The sequence below is a fragment of the Microcebus murinus genome, chromosome 2 (genome assembly GCF_040939455.1).
Source record: "Microcebus murinus isolate Inina chromosome 2, M.murinus_Inina_mat1.0, whole genome shotgun sequence".
Classification (NCBI taxonomy): Eukaryota; Metazoa; Chordata; class Mammalia; order Primates; family Cheirogaleidae; genus Microcebus; species Microcebus murinus.
The window spans coordinates 110,581,812-110,600,047 of record NC_134105.1 but is presented as its reverse complement, the minus strand read 5'-3'; the positions used below and the strand labels follow the sequence as shown (position 1 = coordinate 110,600,047).

The 18,236-nt window shown below is 39.0% G+C and overlaps 1 protein-coding gene across 2 annotated transcripts; it reads right to left on the bottom strand.

The window, feature by feature from the left end:
* Positions 1–571: 571 nt before the first annotated feature.
* HSD17B7 (hydroxysteroid 17-beta dehydrogenase 7) lies at positions 572–17,891 on the bottom strand. 2 transcript variants are annotated; one of them, XM_076000340.1, is made up of 10 exons: positions 17,755–17,891; positions 15,796–15,886; positions 15,683–15,759; positions 13,296–13,388; positions 12,121–12,235; positions 10,296–10,490; positions 6,801–6,905; positions 5,998–6,054; positions 5,182–5,280; positions 572–2,419 (listed from the first exon to the last, which is right to left on the bottom strand). In XM_076000340.1, exons 1-10 carry the CDS (start codon positions 17,787–17,789, stop codon positions 2,318–2,320), a joined length of 969 nt encoding a protein of 322 aa, XP_075856455.1. In that variant the 5' UTR covers positions 17,790–17,891; the 3' UTR covers positions 572–2,317. The 2 variants fall into 2 exon arrangements, with proteins under 2 accessions (XP_075856455.1, XP_012624104.1); XM_012768650.3 differs by having other exon boundaries at positions 15,683–15,886.
* Positions 17,892–18,236: the final 345 nt, after the last annotated feature.

The following is an 18,236-nucleotide window of genomic DNA, read 5'->3' as shown; positions in this document are numbered from 1 at the left end:
ATCTTCAACATAGTAGCCAATCTCGCATACAAAAATAATGAAATCTGGGATTATTTAATGACAGGAACCAATTGTTGAGGTATATCGCTTGGGAACGTGGGGAGAGGGGCTATGATTTGCTCCCTATTTTGAGGAAATTAGATAAAATGGCTCAGAATACACGTAAAGCACCAACATAGTAACATATCATCAGTGACATGAAATCAGGATTTAGCTCATATTTAAAGCCTCCTTTGGTGTACTTAATATAGAATAAAGTAAGTTTGTACTGACTGTGCATCTACTAGGGTGTAATCTAACATTGATAGCAATGTTTTATGTAATTAAATCAAGGTATAAATTATTATTAATTGCTCAAAGTCACACAGCTAATTAGCTAAACCCAAATTTGATCCGAATTCCACCCAGCCCGTACCTCTCCCCCAACACCCTCCCACTTGGCCAGACGCTGCCTCCTGGGTAACACTCGGAAACTGAAAAACTCTGTCAGGTGGGAAGTGGCCACTCAGTGCTGTCCAATCAGTGCTGTGTTTGCATGACTTCTGTCAATCTCTAATAAAAATTGTCATCATTCTCAAGTAAAACTCTTTATTCATTCACACATATTATTGCATTGAATCCTCACTTCATACCCAGGAGTAGAGAAAGCAGAGAGGTAATCACTCCACTTTACATATGAGGAACTTGAGATTCACAACAGACAAAGAACTTCCAAACCGAGTGTGAGCAAACGGAAGCACGAAAAACAGCTCTGCTCTCAGCTCTCCAACTTCACCTTCTGTCCCAAGACAGTGGAGGATGTCCAGTGGTGTGTAGCCCTTATTTCCACTTATGGAATGCTTATCTTTATTAAAAGTCTTTAACAAACTTAGAGAAATTGTGACCAAAAAAATTCATCCATTAAACTGTGGAGAAATTATATATTGCTTTTCGTGTTTGTTAACTCATTCAAAATTGTACTGACTTTATTACATTCCAGGTGTTATGCTGGTTCTATTTATGGTAAAAACACTGAGGCAGTTTAGCAGTTTTCTTCATATCAAATGAGGCCTGAGGTGTGGTCCCTTTAGGATTTATAAAGAAAAAGTTTTGCTTACTTATCTGATATATGTAAAGCACATCCTAACCATTTTCCTCCACTACCGTAGTGGACCTTACGCTGGCAGATATCCTACCTGCAGTTATTCAGTTAGAAATTTTTTTTTTTTTTTTTTTTTTTTTTTTTTTTGATACAGAGTCTCGCTTTGTTGCCTAGGCTAGAGTGAGTGCCATGGCATCAGCCTAGCTCACAGCAACCTCAATCTCCTGGCTCAAGCAATCCTTCTGCCTCAGCCTCCCGAGTAGCTGGGACTACAGGCATGCGCCACCATGCCCAGCTAATTTTATATATATATATATATATATATTAGTTGGCCAATTAATTTCTTTCTATTTTTATAGTAGAGACGGGGTCTCGCTCTTGTTCAGGCTGGTTTCGAACTCCTGACCTCCAGCAATCCGCCCGCCTCAGCCTCCCAGAGAGCTAGGATTACAGGCGTGAGCCACCACGCCCGGCCCAGTTAGAAATTTTTATTGAAACTTAAGGTGAGTCAATAATTTTTGGCTGCAAGTTTATATCTATTAAAATATGATCATCAAAATGTGTTGGTCCCTAATGAACAAATTTGCAAAGGGTATTATGGGTCAGGCCCAATATTAGCATGAATTACCTCAATATCAATAAAAACATATATTTTTAAAAAGAAATAATTCAAGTGACCTAAACACATATATATTTTTGTTCTGTTATTAACTACATGGGCACCCATATTAGGATTGTTAGGATTTCTTCCTCCATATGTTTGTAGCACATGGAGGAAGAAATAAGGCAAAAGAAATTTTCCTAAGAAAACTGCTTACCAGGGAAGGAACAAAGCTAAGACCATCCCTCAGAAAGTGGGCAGTACTTCTTGCTGTGGACGGGCCATAAGTAGGGCCAGTGTATGCCTGCGTCACAATTATTCAAGTCCACACTTTATCTCAAGGAGCTTAGCTTGGGCTCCAGTTGACAGATAAACAGATACTCTGTTGAGTGACTCTAATAATTTTGATGTGACACCATTCTGGAGAGTATCTAATTGATATTTTTACTTTGTCAATCTTTTTCTCGTGTGCATTCACACATGCTCACATATATAGTCTTGGAGATAATTCTGAAAGGAAGGAAAAGAGGCACTCATAGCTCATGTTTTACTATAAATGCATAACAGCCAACTCAATGGAAATCCATGTGTCCCTGAGTGCACACAAGTTATGAGATGTTCAAAGACTGTCATCATCAGCTCTGTTTATCTCTTTTTTGAATGCTGACCCTAACGTGCTTTTCCAGTTCCAGTAAGTTTTGGTAAAATTTTTCAGCAGTGTCTTCATCTAGGTCCATCTGGAAAAGAAGTAAAAATAGGGATGACTAGAAAGAAAAAAATAAGATGAATAGTATTTTGTATAAAAGAAAGGCATTTGACATATGTAAGAGGATTGAAAAAATAAATAAATAAAAAATAAAAGAGAAAGGAGTCTGTAGGAAAGGGCCATGGTGGCAGCCACATGAGCGCTGCTGGGAAACTCTGAGAGCCTGAGGACACACTAACGTTTAGTTCAACTCAGTAAACCTACTAATGCTTCCCTTAAATAGGAACACTGAAAAATCTGAGTTTTGCTATCTTCCCTAACTCTTATGTATCCAGGAACAGAAGATACCAGCCAACTGTGATATAAAAGGACAAAAGAGAAAAGTCAAGAGTTTTGTGAATTTCTACTAGCTAATCACCACCTCATACCCATATTTAGTAAAAGAGCCCTGTTTTTAGCTAGACTCACTGCCCCCTAGATAAAAGATACACATTCCCAGCCTCCACTGAAGCTATGGGTGTCATGTCACTATGTTCTGGGCAGTGAAATGTAAGTACTAGCCAAAAGTGTCTTTAAAAGGAATAAGGCATCCCTTTTTTCTCCCTTCGTCCATCCTGCTTTCTTGAGCCATAAGGATGAAGGCCACACTCTAAGGACAGTGGGGACCATGACTGCAAGGAAGCTGAGTGCCTGACAATTTGTGGATCTGCCATGCCAGCCTGAGGCTGCCTTTCTCCTGTTTTTACATGTAAGAAATCTAAGATTCTATTTGTTTAATCCACTGCTATTTTACATTCTTGCATTTCATGCAGAAAATCTAGTCTTAACTCATACATTATATGTAAAAGCAAACTTCCAGCCCTTATAAAATACGGACATGTTTTTTTCAAGTCAACACAAAGCCTGAACTTCAAAAACAGGCTCTTTCTTCACAAAACTGAAAGGTTAAAAACTAAAGAAACTTTTTAACATTTTGGAAATAACATTTATATTCATTCAATCACCTTTTAACAAAGGAAAAAGTTGACTTCTTCAAATTGATCAAAGGTTAAAACACTTTTTTCAGGCTGGCCCAGTAGCTCACGCCTAAAATACTAACATTTTAGGAGGCCAAGACAGGAGGATCACTTGAGGCCAGGAGTTTGAGACCAGCCTGAGCAAGAGAAAGACCCTGTCTCTACAAAAAATTTAAAAATTAGCTGGGCGTGGTGGCGCACACCTGTAGTCCCAGCTACTTGGGAGACTGATGCACAAGGATTACTCGAGCCCAGGACTTGGAGGTTGCAGTGAGCTATGATGATGCCACTGCACTCTAGCCAAGACAACAGAGTGAGACCCTGTCTCAAACAAACAAACAACAACAAAAAAACCTCAGATAAGCCACTTTCTTCAACGCAATTCTATAAATGACTAATGAAATACTTTGGTTTGTAGAATTAAACATGTTTTCCCCTTGATAAACAAATCATTCTGAGTTCTACTTTGGTTTGTAGACTTAAACATGTTTTTCCCTTCATAAACAAAATCATTCCCTCTAAGTTAATAGATAGTAAGTTCAAATAAACTCTGTGAACCTAAAGTAAGCTTTTTAGTTTACAACAGAATTCCCCAAAGGGATGTTAAGGGTTATGTGAAATTTGAAAACAAAAATTCATGTAGTCAAGAACAATTTACAAACACCAGGATTATACATTTCACACATACTTTTTAACTGTTTCAACCTCTCTAAGCCTTTACTGGGCTGATGTATGTTGTCTAAGTCTTTGAGAAAGGGGAATATAATATGAAACATTATTCAATTTTACCTGCCTGAGAAATCGCTTCTTGCAAATCTCAAGGAACTAGTATCCCACAGAACATATTTTGAAAAACTCAGAAGGTTCGTGTTTAGTAAACAGCATGGGAAGCACACAGCACAGTTCCGCTTTGCCCTCATGCTACGACATGTAGACTAAGATCACTGCCACTTACTTGACTTGAGATAACTTATTAGCCTCAATCTAGTTTTATTTTATGCCAATGCCTCTTCACAATAGGCTAGGCAGTGAAAAATGGTAGGCTGAAATAAACCCTACTTATGATACAAGTATAACAAAATAGTTCCTACAGTTCAAAATAAATTTTTTCATTCCCCAGTATATAACCCTACATTTCTTTTTAGAAGATGATGGAGTCCAAAAAACACAGTATAAATCTGTTTTTTTTTTCCCATACTCTACCCCCTACTCCTTCAAAACACCAATCTATTAAACCTGTTAATTGTCACAACCAGAATTGAATACTCAAAGAGAATTTAACTTCACACAGAAAGACATTTCATATTTCACACAACTTGCAACATATTTACTGAGTGCCTACCATGTGCAAGACAATGTGGTAAGAAAGGGGGATATATGATCCCCTTCCTCATGGAGCTTATATTCTGATGCGCAACTCAAGAATGAACGAGCACTCCACAAAACAGGAAGAAGATGTCAAGAAAGCCTATGACACAGGCAACTGGTCTGGTCTAAAGGGTGGGCTATAGGCTGGGCTGGGCTATAGGCTGATCTGAAAGGTAAGCAGAAATCAATCAGTTGAAAGAAGGGTAAGAACAGCTCAAGTCTAGAGAACAAGATGTGCAAAGGCTCTGAGCCAGGAGAGAACAGGAAGAAATGGAATCAGGCCAGTGTGACGCCAGTGAACAGAGTAAAGACCCAGGTAAGGGAGGCTGGCAGGCTGGTGAGGAACATGGGACCTAATTCATCAGCCCCACAGCAAGTATCTCCAAAGTAACAGCGCAGGCAGATTTACCTTCTGGGATGTTACATAATTCCTTCCAAAGCCAGTGGTGGCACTCAGATATTTGGTCAGAGGATTGAGAGACTCAGGCTTTTGGTGGAAAAGCCACACCTAAAAAGGAACAGTGTGTCAGGGATTTGTACCTTCTGCCCAAGGTGGGGGAGGCTGGTGGGGATGTACAATCAGAACTTCACAGAGCTCCCCAGACAGATTCTAAAATTCCTCTTAAAGATCATCAACTAACAATTTGGCAAATATATTAAGAACTAATTAAAATATAATTTAAAAGCACTTGCTTCTATAATCAATTTGTGTCTCTATAATCAATGCATTTATTTCTGTAATATCTACCAAAACAAGAGCATCAAGTTAATTCCATGAACATTTTCCTTAGTTAACTTCAATTTAGTCAACATTTAATAATCTACTAAGTATAGGAAACTTGTAGGCCCTCAAGTTTCCAAGATGAACAGCATCACTCCACAAAGGAGCCCAATGGAGTGAGGAAACAAACGCACAAAGAACTGGCTCTGATACAGTGGGCTTTCAGTGTATAATTCTGATCCATTAGTAGAGGCTGCCTTTGGAGCTCTGGGTTGAAAAATATTCAGAGACATTACTTATATACAGAACAAAACAGTATTATGATCCAATAGTAATGTCGCCATTGATGAGGAAACCCATGCAATACTTTTGCCATGTGTCATTTAAGGAAATCCACTGGTTTCCTATAATATCTTTCCTGTTGAAATTGTTTCTACTACCAGTGAACTTAAAATTCACATCTGCTAAGTCATTATACAAGATATGAAAACCACAGTAACATACCAGTACTTCTGTTCCATTATATGGTGTCAAGGTGAAAGCATTTGCAAAAAAGCGAAGCTGAAGAAAAGAAAACAACAGTCATTTTGAGGTGGTTTACAATACAGTCACAAAAGAATTATTCACTTAATTACTAAAAAAAGAAAACCTGCATTTCTGATTATAGAACATTTTTAAGTATCAAAAAATAAAGAAGTCAAAAAAGAAATATCACTTAATCTCCATCACTCTAAGTCAAACAATTTTCACATAAAGGTATATTTACTTCTAATCTTTTTTCTATGTCCACCACAATGGAGGGACATTTCTTCTTGAGCCCTACAGTGAGAGACATTTCCTAAAAGTAGCATTTTCTAATATGTGCTGGAGGAATAATAGTCCTGCTAGATGCTCAAAACACAAAATAAAACAAAGAAACCAAAATGTGGTTCTATGGTCATACAATGCAGAATCAGCCACTTCTTGAGAACCTTTAATGCACGTGACCACACTGAAAACTCAGAGAAGTCCAGTTGAATACTGCTTAACACACATTTCCCAAAATTACATGATTACAGAACTCTTAGGATCTATGGTGCATGATCAATGAAATATTCCTTTGAAGAGAATTGGACACTCAGATGGTGGTACAGTGGTAACACCCAATAGCATGAAACAGAGGCTACATATTAGGCAACTTCAAAAACTTCGAATTAAATGGATTTCAGGTTCAGTTTCTTAAATCATTTCCCAACCCTTAAACACATCTACTAGGTCCCAAATTAAAGAGATTTTGTAAACTAACAAAAGATGTATTCATTACTCACCAGCCATAGAATTGGCATCAGCAGTGTCCATATAAAAGGAGGTAAAATTCCGTATGTCAAATTGGTCAGTACTACACCTGGGCACACCACACTGGAATATAGACCCTGGGAGCACAGAGAGGGTAGCAATAAGACATTAATTCAATGTATATTGACTCAATCCAGCTATATGTTAATTAATAAGAGGCATACACATGAGCCAGGAAACCAGGAGATGAAGAATTTATGCTCTGAGTTATCCTTAAAGTTGGATAGATCATTTCAGTTAAAGAATCATGTACTAAGAACCCACTAGAAAAGGCACTCAGGGTGTACAAATTAGAAAGACAAAGTCTCTATGCTCAAGAAACTTGCAATATAAAGAATGACCAATCTTAAAACTGGCAGAGAAAAGTAGGGCCTGATTACCTGAGTTCTCCATATTGGCTTATTTGAAGATCAGTTTATCAATCACAATGAGTATATAAAATAAAAAGATGTATCCTTGCCTTTAAGAAATTTCTGATCTAATAAACAGACAACTAAATCTAAACTTGTGTGTCTGTTTCCATGCATAAGACCCATACCTCTGGCCTAAAAGCTACATAAGAAAGACAGAGAAAGCATCATACCAAATGGGGAAAAACCGAAAGCCTTTCCTCTTAGATCTGGAACAAGACAAGGATGCCCACTTTTACCAATGTTATTCAACATAGTACTGGAAGTTCTAGCTAGAGCAATCAGATAAGAGAAAGAAACAAAGAGCATCAAAATTAGAAAGGAAGAAGTCAAATTATCCTCTTTTGAAGACTATATGATCTTGTATCTAGAGAAACCTAAAGACTCCACAAAAACCTATTAGAACTGATAAATAAATTCAGTAATACAAAATTGATATACAAGTATCAATTACTGTTAGCATTTTTACATGCCAACAGTAAATAATGTGATAAAGACACCAAGAAAGTAATCTCATTTAAAATAGCTACAAACAAAATAAAATACCTAGGAATAAACTTAACCAAAGAAATGAAAGATCTCTATAATGAACACTTTTTATATTTACATAAAAATGTTATTACATTTATAACAACATGGATGGAACTGGTGAACATTATGTTAAGTGAAATAAGCCAAGCACAGAAAGACAAATCTCACACGTTCTCATTTATATATGGAAGCTAAATATTAAAAACAATTGATCTTGTGGAGACATAGTATAGACTGATGGTTACCAGAGGCTGGAAAAGGTAGTGGGGAGTGCGGATAAAGTAGAGATGGTTAATGGGTGCAAAAATATAGTTAGATAAAATGAACAATATTTGATGAATAACAAAGTGACTACAATCAACAATAAGTTAGGGTATACTCTGAAACAACTAAAAGAGTGGATGGAATTGGAATGTTCCTAACACAAAGAAATGATAAATGCCTAAGATGATATATATCCCAATTACCCTAATTTCCTTAACCCACATTGTATGCCTAGAACACAATATCACATGGACCCTATAAAAATATGTAACTATTAATATTATGTATCCATAAAAACTAAAACCAAAATAAACTAATTAATTATAGTGAATTAATCATGATGATCCCAAGTATTTCCTTCTCTATGGCTTCTGCAGGGGATCATTAACAATGATTAAAATCTATCAGGTAGCCTATATAGAACCTGACAACATTTCTGGTAATACAAGGCTTCTAAAGGAATCCCCCAATGTAGTTCTTTTTTAGCTGCTTTGTACCCTCACAAAAGCCAACAGGCTGAAGAACCAATCCCAATAGATTTTAGCAGCATTAGCTAAATCTCCCTTTTTTGTAAAAGGTGAAATCCCAAACCTTATTTGATAAGCAAAACTTAAAATAAAATCCCATGGCTTTTTATGGAAGGAGAAGTTAATCCACTGTGACTTTGTCCCCTAAAAGGAAGTTTCCAGAGTACCAGGAAGCTATTGAGACAAGTTTTTAAACATCTCAAGAAACTTTAGAAGGAGCCTGCATACTGAGCCCAAGCTATAATAATAGCCAACATATGAACACACATGAGAACATGAACACACATGTCCAGACCACATGAATACACCCCACATATATACTCACATTTTACACATGTCCACACACCCACACAACCCATACATGCACATATATACCTGTGTACATGCACACACATGTACATACCTACACTCATACACACACACGTACACACACATTCTGAGTGCAAAGCACTGCTGTGACTATTTCATAACAATTTCCTCATTCAATCCTCCCCAAAAAATCTGTGTGGCAGACACTACTATTTTCTTTATTTTCAGATGAGGAAACTGAGGCATAGGGAGAGTAAATAATTTTCCCAAGGTTTAAAGCTAGTGACAGAGGGAAGATTCAAATCCAGGTCTTAGCTTCTACTTTATACCACCCCCTTTGCTAAGAGGCATGATCACAAAATAATTTCGTCTGATAAAGGACTCCATTCCAGAATAAGCAGGGTCTAGACTCACATAAGGTTTAGATTTCTATGTCTAATTCATTATCAAAAAAGCTCCCTTGAAGGAAGATTTCTTGATCATCTTTTTATTTCACCTTCCTCCTCAACCCCAAGCCCAAGGTTTCTTGATCATCTTTTTATTTCACCTTCCTCCTCAACCCCAAGCCTGGCCCAGTGCCCTAAACATGGTAGGTCTTTCATAAATGTTAATGGAATTAAATTGCTCCAGAACCCCATACTCATATAACACAGTTAGTCAAAGCAAACAAAAGAAAATGCCCATGGGAAAGCCTGCAGATTTTTAGTTAAGATTTATACCTAGGCCCCAGAGACATACAAAGAAGCAGTAAATTACAGAGCACGATGGCCACAAGGAGCCAGCATGACTAACAAGCGTCACCTTCTCCAAAGAAATACCCTCTAAACCCAGATCCTCATAGAGATAGAGTTCTGGAGTCTCACCTAAATTCACCACTATCCAGGAGGTTTTAAAACTACTAACTATCCTATAGGCATCTGACTAGGTGGCAGCGTGGGTTAGCGGAAAAAGTCCAAGTCATAACGTCAGATAGCCTTGGACTCAACTATAAGCTCTACCATTTGCAATTTGGGTGATCTTCAGTAAATGACCTCACTTCTCTGAGCTTTAGTGTCCTCATTTGAAAATGGGAATACTCAGACCCACCTCACTATAACAAGGAAAGAATTAAATAACATACACAGATAAAGAGTACAGCGCCTAAAACATAGCAAGTACTTAAACAGTAGCTATTGTTTGTTATTTTCAATGGTGTCATTCTGTTACTATAAATTAGAATTCCTGGAGAACTACAAAATGGTAAACTAACTACATATATCCAGAAGGTTAGGAGATAATTATCTCTTCCCTAAAACTTTTATACACACCAACCATCAATCTAAACTACAATAGGTAGGGGGAAGCCAGCCAAGTTACTAGGAAATCACCTGTAGTTCATTAACAGACCCCTGCCCTGCCATTTCCACATCACTGAGACAGGCCTTACCCGCTGGTTGAAGTTCCTGTTCAACGCCACATTCAGGAGGTCAGTGGCATATTTGGAAGAGCTGTAGGGTTCGTGGCCTTTGCTGTGCTGGAAGTCCTCAAGGCTGAAAAGAGATTTCTTTGCGTTGCGAGATGACGTCCAGATGAGCCGAGATGGATTGTCGCTGTGACAGAGGAGGGGTTCCAGTTCCCGAATCTGAGTGGAAGAAAAAAATGAACAGAAAGTATCAGAATATCCTGGCAGATTAAATAATGATTCGGAAACCACTATACATGTATACTAAAATTGAATAATTAAGTAAAGAGATGGAGGATGATAGAAGCCAGGTTTGTCACTGTTGAAGTGGGACACCACAGAGCAGCAAGGACAGGAGGCTAGAATGAGCCAGATGGTCATAGATTAGGGTTAGAGACATCAGTATGAATTCATGTGTAGCTTAATAGAGATATAAGTTAGTTACACATAAAAATATTTACATATATGTACACATACATGAGTTAGTATGCATAGATATATCTCCTTGGTCTGTTAGCTGAGAGGGCCTAGAAAGTGATATCTCAATAGCAACGAGCACCCAGATCCTGGTTTCTAATAACCACTCTCCAATAAAAGGAACCAGGACTCCTTAGAAAAAAGGATAATGCTAGGACTGAGGCAGGAAATATACAAGATGAATCTGAAGCATTGTGCAGTGTCAGAAAGTAAGAAGGTACTCAAAATGAAAGCCAAAACAAAACGAGAAACCATAATGATGGGGCGTACGTCAAAGAGATACAGAAGCCAAATGAATGAGCTCCCAGTGGCCAAAACTGGAACAATCTGAGCAAAACAAAATAAAGTAGTATTTGCGACTTCAAAGTAGAAAATACATATCCATGATTCCACAAGGATATAATAAATAATTGAATAAAGAAATAAATGGATAATAGACAGATCTCCCTTGCAGAAAAGTTCCAGATAATTTCTATAGCTCCATCCATCCTTAAGGAGGTGGAGCATAATCCTGTGAACGAGGGCTACATATAGTAACTTTCTTCCAAAGAGTACAGTATGATAAGGGAGAAGGAAAGAGTAGCTTCAGAAAGGAGAACTCTGACAAACACCACCTCAAGCCAGGTGATCAAGGTTAACATAACACTGTTAAGTCATGTTGATAGTATATGCTCTTGATAGGACATCATGAGAATGGCACTTTATCTTGGTGGTCTTCCTTCCAAAAACACTTCTCCAGTCTAACCATGAGAAAAAGATCAGACAAATCCCAACTGAGGGAGTCTACAAAATACAGCAGCAGTAATCCTCAAAACTGTCAAGGTCACCAGAAACAAGGAAAGCCTGAGAAACCCTTACAACCAAGAAGAGCCTAAGGACACCTAACTGCTAAACATACTGTGGTATCTTGGATGGGATTCTGAAAAAGGACATTAGGCAAAAACTGAGAAACTGAATAGAGCATAGACTTTAGTTATCAATAATGTATCAGTACTGGTTCGTTTATTTTGATAAATGTACCATACTAATGCAAGAAGTTAGTAAGAGGAGAAACTAGGTGTAAGGTATACAGAAACTCTCTGTATTATCTTTGCAATCATTCTGTAAATCTAAAACTGTTCTAAAACAATAAGTTTCGTAAAGAAAAATCTACTACGAAAGCTTCCAAATGTGCTCCATGCTTGCAATAAACAATAAGCCAAATGCAATCAAGAAAACTCATAAACATGAGATTGAATCAGCTAACTGGTTCCTCAACTATAATATGGCACTGTGCCTAGAACTTTACAGTCATTATCTAAGTATTGGCTTATTAACACCAAAGCCTTTTTACCAGGATAAAGTGGCCAAAGACGTTGGTTTCAAACACCTCCTGGAGCCCATCAGCAGTGATCTTGTCATCCTGGGTCAGCAGTCCTTCAGCTGTGGAGAACATATGAATCACTTTTCTGAAACAGCAGAAGACAATTGTGAAGACAATTGCATGACTTTTTAAAGCTTCTTTAATTGAAGATAATGCAGAGATACTCTGACCCATCCCCACACACAAACTACACCTTCCTTGATTCTATAATGACAGGAATAACAATACCTATTTCTCAGACTAAGGTTGAGGTAGTAAATGAAATACAAAAATGCTTCCTTCCCTCCAATTCTCAGAAATACTTACATACTTGTAGTTCACACTACCAATAGAGAAGATGAGTCTCTCAAAAGCTGCTGTTAAAACCCTCCTCACCTCTTTCCAAAACAGCTACAGGTAAAATGGTAAAATGTTCTGGGAGAATAATAGCTATGCCAAGGGGAAAAAGTCTTTCCTTGCACAGAGTATGTTTAATTGCTGAAACAGGATTTTTCTTCTTTTTTTTTTTTAGTGGGAATTCTTAAAGCATTGAACATATTAATATGGTGTTCTGCTGTGAGATTAGTTTAGTAGTATGTCAAGAACAGTGTGGAATTTGTGCGTGTGTGTTTTACTGGAAGAGAGGTAAAGCAAAATGAGCAGTGGGTTGCCAGATAAAATGTATTTCTTACTCTAGTTTGTGGTTCAACAATTCTGAAAGCCACTACACTAATGTGTACTGAGAGTCTTCCAGGAAGTCATTAGTCCTTTACATTTCTCCAACCTACTTCTCAGAACACCTTACATACAACTGGGAAATTGATCCAAAGTAGCTTTCTAGGCAATAGAGTCTCTGAGAATTCTAATTTAGAAATCTTCTTGCTAATAGGGACATTCAGGCAGGCCAAAAATTGACCTTCTAAAACATCCAACCACTTAGAATGTCCTGGAGACCTAGAGCACCACAAGAACCAGGACTTGCAGTGTTCCCCACAAAAGAGGAATGTTTTTCTTTCATAGCAAGGTTGCAACACCTCCTTTCTATGTCTTCATCCTTCTCAACACCCCCTTACCTTTCATCCCCTAACTTAACACACTGAGGGCAAAACTAGGCAGAAAAATGAACACCTTCATTCCAATCAATTTCTCTAGAGAGTGAAAATTACCTTGAAAAGAGGCCAGAGAAAAGTGCTCTGATATTTAGCTGTGGATTAGGCATGATCCCAGCATTTAGATATACAAAGTCCAATCTCTGAAACCTGCAAATAAAACACCAAAACAAGATTGTGAGTTGCAAAGAAAACACCCAGACAAGAATATCTATTCTATCTCCAGAGAAATGAGGAGAAAGAAAGCTTACAAGAGACAGAAAATACTTTCTCAACCAATAAGATGGCCACAGTGAGCTACAGAGAATTTATAATACATAAGGGTTACAATATTTCTTTCTGACCAGTTTTTCTTTAGCCATAGTAAATATTTTAGTATTGTTATTCTTTTCCTTCAAAGAGAATTTGGGGAGCCATAAAGGACTCTGAAGTCAAATCTCTAATCAATAATTCCTTCTAGATTTGTCCTCCCAATCAGGCAGTAACCCTCTGTCTAATAAACCTGCTTTCCTTCTGCTCTTAGAAAGTTTTTGCTTTTTGTTTTAATTCACATCTCCCCTGGTTGACAAGTAAAATTTATATAATATTAATATTTCCCAGACCAAATCTATCAATGCTGAAATCTGAATGCCAAGATATCTACTAAAACAAAAGATCCATGTAGAAACCTTTCAATATTCATGGACAGGTGCTATGTATCATAAAATGATAAGAATGCACAAGAATACAATAAGATTATAAAAGGTGAATGGGGTAAGGTATTCTTGGTAGGTTCCTTCCAGAATACTTATCATGGAAGGAATTGTGAAATGCTGACTTAAGAAAACTTTTTTTATTTTTAAGCCTACATAAGCCGTAATCTAAGTGTTCCACTTTTAAACTAGGTTCAAGACAGGTAGAGCCTACTTTCATGATGTAGACACCATAAATATTCACAATATCTCCTACAATTCAACGCATTACACTGTCTCTGTCTTCTGTATAAGCCAGGATAATAATAAGCCACAGCTACTAAAGCTAGGACCTTGAAATATATACATGGTTACCAAAACAGATCACACACAAACACTTCTTTTTTCTTTTTTTTGAGACAGATTCTCACTCTGTTGCCCCAGCCAGAGTGTCGTGGCTTCAGCATAGCTCACAGCAATCTCAAACTCCTGGGCTCAAATAATCCTTCTGCCTCAGCCTCCCAAGTAGCTGGGACTACAGGCATGTGCCACTATGCCCAGCTAATTTTTTCTATATATTTTAGTTAGCCAATTAATTTCCTTCTATTTTTAGTAGAAAAGGGGTCTCACTCTTGCTCAGGCTGGTTTTGAACTCCTGACCTTGAGTAATCCACCTACCTTGGCCTCCCAGAGTGCTAGGATTACAGGCATGAGTCACCTGGCCCAGCCACAAACACTTCTTGATCATCCTATAAATAATTAATGGCCAAATGACTCTCTCTAATTAGCAAATTGACTGTTTAAGATGACTGATATTGTTACCATCCGTTAATCATTTAAGTGCCACAAAGACAGTGTGGGTCCATCTATTGCTGGTTGTTCCATTATCTAATTGCAAACTTTCATGAAGAATATTAACATATTTGGCTAGGAATGGAGAGGAAATATTTAGCAAAGACACCAAATTAAGCTCTGGCTTCAGTAAAATGACATACTACTCTCAAAGATGAAATAATTTACACAATTGCTCTATTCTAGATAAAACGGAATCGCTATTTCTTATTAGTTTTACTATTTCTTATTGGTTTTTATCTGTACATAGAACAGAGTATTACAGATGAAAAGACCAGGTGTCAGGGATGATGCTGCAGCTTTAGCCATTGGAAGTCATCCTTCTCAAGCTCTGTTCAGCTCTAATTCACTTCAGATCTAGAATCAAAGAGATCCATTTGGGCCATTGCAGTAGAGCCTGAGGGATCTACCTGGACACCTTCATGTATTTCCAAATTTGTGAATATCATCACAACTGTCGTTTCCTAAATTTAGATAATACTCTTATTTCTGTGTCTTAGTTTCTTCACTTGTTAAATATCAGTACCTGCCCTACTTAATGAATTCACTGTGTGGAGGAAAGACATAAAAAATGAATTCAACTATCAAAGGGGTTACTTCAATGTGAGGTAGTACAATTAAACACATCAGAGTGTACTCATAAATTTGTCTTTAAGAACTAATTGTGATCAGGATTGAGAATGAAAATGTAGTACTGGTCTTCCTGTGATGAGTTTTTACAAAAAAAAAAAAAAAAAAAAAGAAAATGTAGTACTGAGACATAATGGGTCACTCTGTACAGATGTCCTTAGCATAACTTCTTCTTACACTGCACCTGTTTCTTTTTAGATCTTTCCTTTCATATTTTTATTTCCTTTCATATTTTATTAAATGTTATGTTGCACAATCATATAAGAGAAAATCCGTCAGCAAGAAACATACCTTTGCTTAAGTTCGTTGGAGGCCCGGAACACTGACTGCAGGTTGCTGACGTCCACCTGCACAATGGTGACCTCAGCAGTGGCATGAGAAGCCAGCAGAGTGGTACGGACAGCTTCTGCTTTGCTAACATTCCTGCACCCTAAACACAGGTGAAGCTCATCATCTTCCATCAGCAGCCGCTTGCAGAGGGCCAGGCCAATGCCACTGGGAAGACAATTCAGACACAGGATCTGCATTATTTGGGATGGCTCCTGGTAGAGGCATTTCTCTCCGGTTCAGAAAACTGATTGTGCCAACTTGAGTTCCAATGAGAAGTCCAGGCAGAGAGAAAAGACTCAAAAATTACTTAAAGAAGGGAAGAATCCTCCACTATAACAGTCACTTGCTCAGGATGTTGTCCAGTTTGTGTTTGTCTCATTCTGAAAAAGTTCAATGGCACAATAACTGGACTGAAAATGAGAGCTGACCTTTTTATTAATACAGAGTTTATACTGCCAGTGGTTTTCATTTTGTACTTTTTATGCCATTCATGAAGTTATTTAATACATCACCAGCAAGAGTTTGAAAAGAGCATCTCATTAGTTGTTTCCTATGTGCATGTTTTATTTATTCTAGGTTCCTCAACAGCAAAGGCTCTACCATCGCCTCTATAAGGAGCACCAGAAATCTCTAATAAGGGAACAGATGAATCTTTTAGGAAGAGGCATTGGTAACATAGCAGGAGGTACAAATCCCTCTCAACTACTATGATTGAATAACCAAAAGAAAGAGGGAACTCGGCATGATTAAGTAGAAGGTAGGAGCAGAATAAATATGAGATGAGGACTAAGAAAGGGAAGCAGGGATGAGTACACCATTCAAAGACAAATAAGCTACTTCAGAAAGAGTACAGTAAAAGTGCACAGGAGACAGGGACAGCAGTCAGACCAGCTTGGTAGAAAGCAATGAAAACCTGGGTGATAAGTTCTCTTCCAAGACTTAAGCCGATTCCAGGCAAATAGAGTCAGAACCCCAAAATGAGCCTGGAACCATCAGCAATTTGTTAGCCCTGCCAATAAAACATCAGAAACATTTGTTTATTCATTCTCCCTCAATAATAGTAGGCCTTTAATATAAATATACAATGGCACATATCATAATATATATAAAAGAAACACATGAAATCAATTCTAACTTATTTAAGATCTTCCACAGCAAAAGCAACTCATTGGTTGTGAAAGTCACATAAGAGAAGACACACTAAAAAACTGCCAATTAACTGCTGACACCTACCAAACTGGCTTAATTCATATCCACACGGTTAAATAACTGAAAAGGGACCAATCTTAAGTGACGTTTAACATATCCTCTGTTTTAAACTCTCAAAAATGCTAAGTGCAACTAACAGAAAAATGGTTTGGTTGGTTTCACCCTCCACACATTCTTTACGGAAATGCAAATGAGAAATTAAATAGGCAACAGAAGAGGCTGAATGAGCAACTCTGGAACATATATGAGCTGGTTATTCTGCACCCCCAACCATGCCTTAACATGAAAAGTTAATTCTCTCTGGGTTTCTGAAGGGTATATGTTAGCTCTCTTGCACTGAGCTAGGTGGAATGAGATGTTTTTTGTCGATTGTCCTAATGCTCATGGATGTTCAAATTCGGCTAAGGACAAAGGTCTTGCACAGATAAAACACTAGCATATAAAACGTGGCCACGTGGTCAGGAGCAAACCGCTGGACTGTAAACTCTAAATAGTAGGTCAAAGATGGGGAAGGGGTCGAAGGTCCGCAAGGGAAGCCCCTTTCCCTAGATAACCACAGGAGCGTCACTGAGACGCTCATCACTTACTGGCGCTCTAGTTTGCCTTTCCACTGCCATGTTTAATTCAAAGCACCGGTTCCTGGGCTCCTCAAGGGCCAGCATGCCCCACACCTCCTGCAGTGGGGGACCCAGAGAATAGCAGGGCAGGGTCTCCGCCGCAGTCCCAGCCTAGGCGCTGAGCGGCCGGCGCTCCCAGGGTCGGTTCCTGGCCGGTCGCAGACCCCTGCTCCGCCGCCGCCTCTGCCAGCCCAAAGTAGGCCTCACCTGCTCGCCCCGGTGATCAAAACCACCTTCCGCATCTTCGCAAACCAGCCCAGGCAGTAAAGCGAGAAGGCACCACAGCTCTCAAAATCCCTGAGCCCAGGTACCGCGGCCGTGCCCACGCGCACCCCCACCAATCAGAGCGCGGCCAGGCGCGGCCTCCGTTTGCGTCATCGACTGCGCGCCGGGGCCTCCAATCGCAGTCCGCCGTCCGCCCGCTGCGCCGGGGCCGGGGTGGGGTGAGATAGGCCGAGGGGCGGAGTCGGGTGACGCACAGGCCGGAGCCAATGCCGGCTGTCCCCGTCCCCCGCGGCACAGCTGTCGTCTTCAGTCGCGACCTAGCGGGCACGGGCTAGCCAAGCGCCTGGGGGCCGCCGTCTTTGGCTGGCACGCGCTGGGTCTGGGCCCCGTTGCCTCAGGCTTCCACCTGAATGGCAGGACGGCGTCAGGCTGTTCTCACAGCTGCTCCTGTTAGAGGAAAGGTT

Coding starts and splice junctions, on each gene's coding strand:
- HSD17B7 (XM_012768650.3), bottom strand. CDS start 17,789: ATGCGGAAGGTGGTTTTGATCACCGGGGCGAGCAG. Junction 15,887..17,754: donor TTGATCACCGGGGCGAGCAG/GTGAGGCCTACT, acceptor TTGTCTTCCCAG/TGGCATTGGCCTGGCCCTCT. Junction 10,491..12,120: donor TCTTTGGCCACTTTATCCTG/GTAAAAAGGCTT, acceptor TCTTCCACTCAG/ATTCGGGAACTGGAACCCCT.